Source organism: Penaeus monodon, chromosome 25, assembly GCF_015228065.2.
Source record: "Penaeus monodon isolate SGIC_2016 chromosome 25, NSTDA_Pmon_1, whole genome shotgun sequence".
NCBI lineage: Eukaryota > Metazoa > Arthropoda > Malacostraca > Decapoda > Penaeidae > Penaeus > Penaeus monodon.
This window is the reverse complement of record NC_051410.1, coordinates 14,803,406-14,805,269: the sequence shown is the minus strand read 5'-3', so window position 1 is coordinate 14,805,269 and position 1,864 is coordinate 14,803,406. Positions and strand designations below refer to the sequence as shown.

Below are 1,864 nucleotides of genomic sequence, written 5' to 3'. Positions count from 1 at the left end.
AAAACAAGAATAATCACACTCATAAGTCAGCACTAAGTACTTGTGTCTAACAGCTGAAGGCATAGATTAGTAACCTCTAAATGCATTAATAAATTTAGGAATTATTGTAAGAATTGCAATTAAAGTTATTTAGTATATATTTTGATTTACTTATGATATTTTTCTATTATTAGAATTACCTGGAAGCTGTAATTTCATAACATTTTAGTGGCATTATTTTGCGGTATCATGAATTTATCTTGTATGTATGTGATTATATGTTCTTCCTTTTCCCTTCACTAGGTGTGAATCATGAATTTCTCTGATTGCTCTGTTAAGGGCTTGATATAAACTTCTTTTAAATGTTCATGTTTGTGTTCTGTTCATAGTAAACATTTTCTCATATTAATGTTAAACTTTAAGCAAAAGAGTATAGAGTCAAATGTTCATTATTAGGTTTTCAATAGTCAGTTAGTGGTTTCAGGCATATGGTCAGATTTGTAATTATATAGAAAACATACCAACATTGTATCACATGTGTCAAGCATTTGATAATATATTTCACATGTAGATTTTTGGTTGTATTCAAAGACAAACACTAGAAATTATGTTGTAAGTTCAATTTGCCTTGTTTGTTCATGGTGTAACTCAAAAACAAATATATGACATAGTAAATGAACAAAGGACAGAAAAGATGTGCATGTTACAATTATATCATAGGTATGTAAGAATGACTAGAATATTGTTGAGTTGACTTCATAAAGTCAAGAGGCAAATATCAGCAGCATGTTATTTGTCTGGAAGTTGTAAATATAATTTATTGTTAGTTTGTACAGTTTTTAGTCCTTTTGTACATAGAAATTGCTTTACATTTTGATACAAGCATATTAGTTTGCATGATCTTTCTTGTTTTATGTTAAAAATAAGTAGAACATCAAATTGTTTCATGTTCTTTTTGATGTTTGTTTTGTTATCTTCTCTGTTTTAGTTTGCTAGCTTTTATAGTGTCAGTTTCTGTAATTATGCTACTGTAGCAAATGTATCCTCAGGATATTTACATGCTGATTTTTGCACTCATTTGCCTTGCAATTATTTGTAATTATTTATTTTATGTTATTTATAATTTTTCCTAACAGTAAAGTTGTTTCACAATGGTTACTATGATTACAATCTTGCAGTTTGCTTTGCAACATTGGCGTTCTCGAATGAAGAAGGAAAAGTCAGTTGAGGAGAAATTCAGAGAGCGACCACTAGTGCTGCGCAAAAGAAGAGAAAAGTTAAAGGCAACAGCAAATTGGCCTTTATTCTATTACAAATTCAACAGGGATCATGCTCTTCCCAATTTGATTTGGAATTACAAAGTAAGTGTTTTAAAAGGTGAAATTAATTCAATATTTCTGCCATGAGAAGAGGGAAAATTAAGTATGTATAGTTTTTAATTTCTCATCAAAAGCACAATAGGAAATCTGCATGAAAGCTACTGCTGTTACAGCATGCATAGTTTAATTCAGTATCATAGTTTTGTGCAATCAAAATTTCAAATCCATGCCAACCAGCCGCTTTAAAGGCATTTCAATATGAAATCTTTATTCCAACTTCTCTATCTCTAGCAATATTGATCTTTTGTAGACACGAGAGGAATTGCGTGTAGCCTTGGAAGCAGAAATGCGTGCCTTCAATGAGGATCGTGATGTTCGAGGAAACATGGTTATTGCATGGAACCACCTGGAGTTTGAAGTGAGACCTGTTGATTTCTTGTTTAGCTGTCATTTTCTGTAAATTTAGGGTCATTGTATACTTCACAATCTGTTCTTAATGTGCAGGGCAGTTTATCATACTTTTATATATGTCAAAGAAGATGGCAAGTTATATGATATGTGATATG

At 31.0% G+C, this 1,864-nt stretch overlaps 1 protein-coding gene across 1 annotated transcript in view; it reads left to right on the top strand.

Moving 5' to 3' along the window:
• LOC119589069 (dnaJ homolog subfamily C member 13-like) overlaps nt 1-1,864 on the top strand; it is a gene marked incomplete in the record, with an annotated part of 65,901 nt that overhangs the window by 34,858 nt on the left and 29,179 nt on the right. The window contains 2 exon segments of the mRNA XM_037937646.1: nt 1,158-1,340; nt 1,609-1,716. Coding sequence (XP_037793574.1) covers nt 1,158-1,340; nt 1,609-1,716 — 291 coding nt within the window.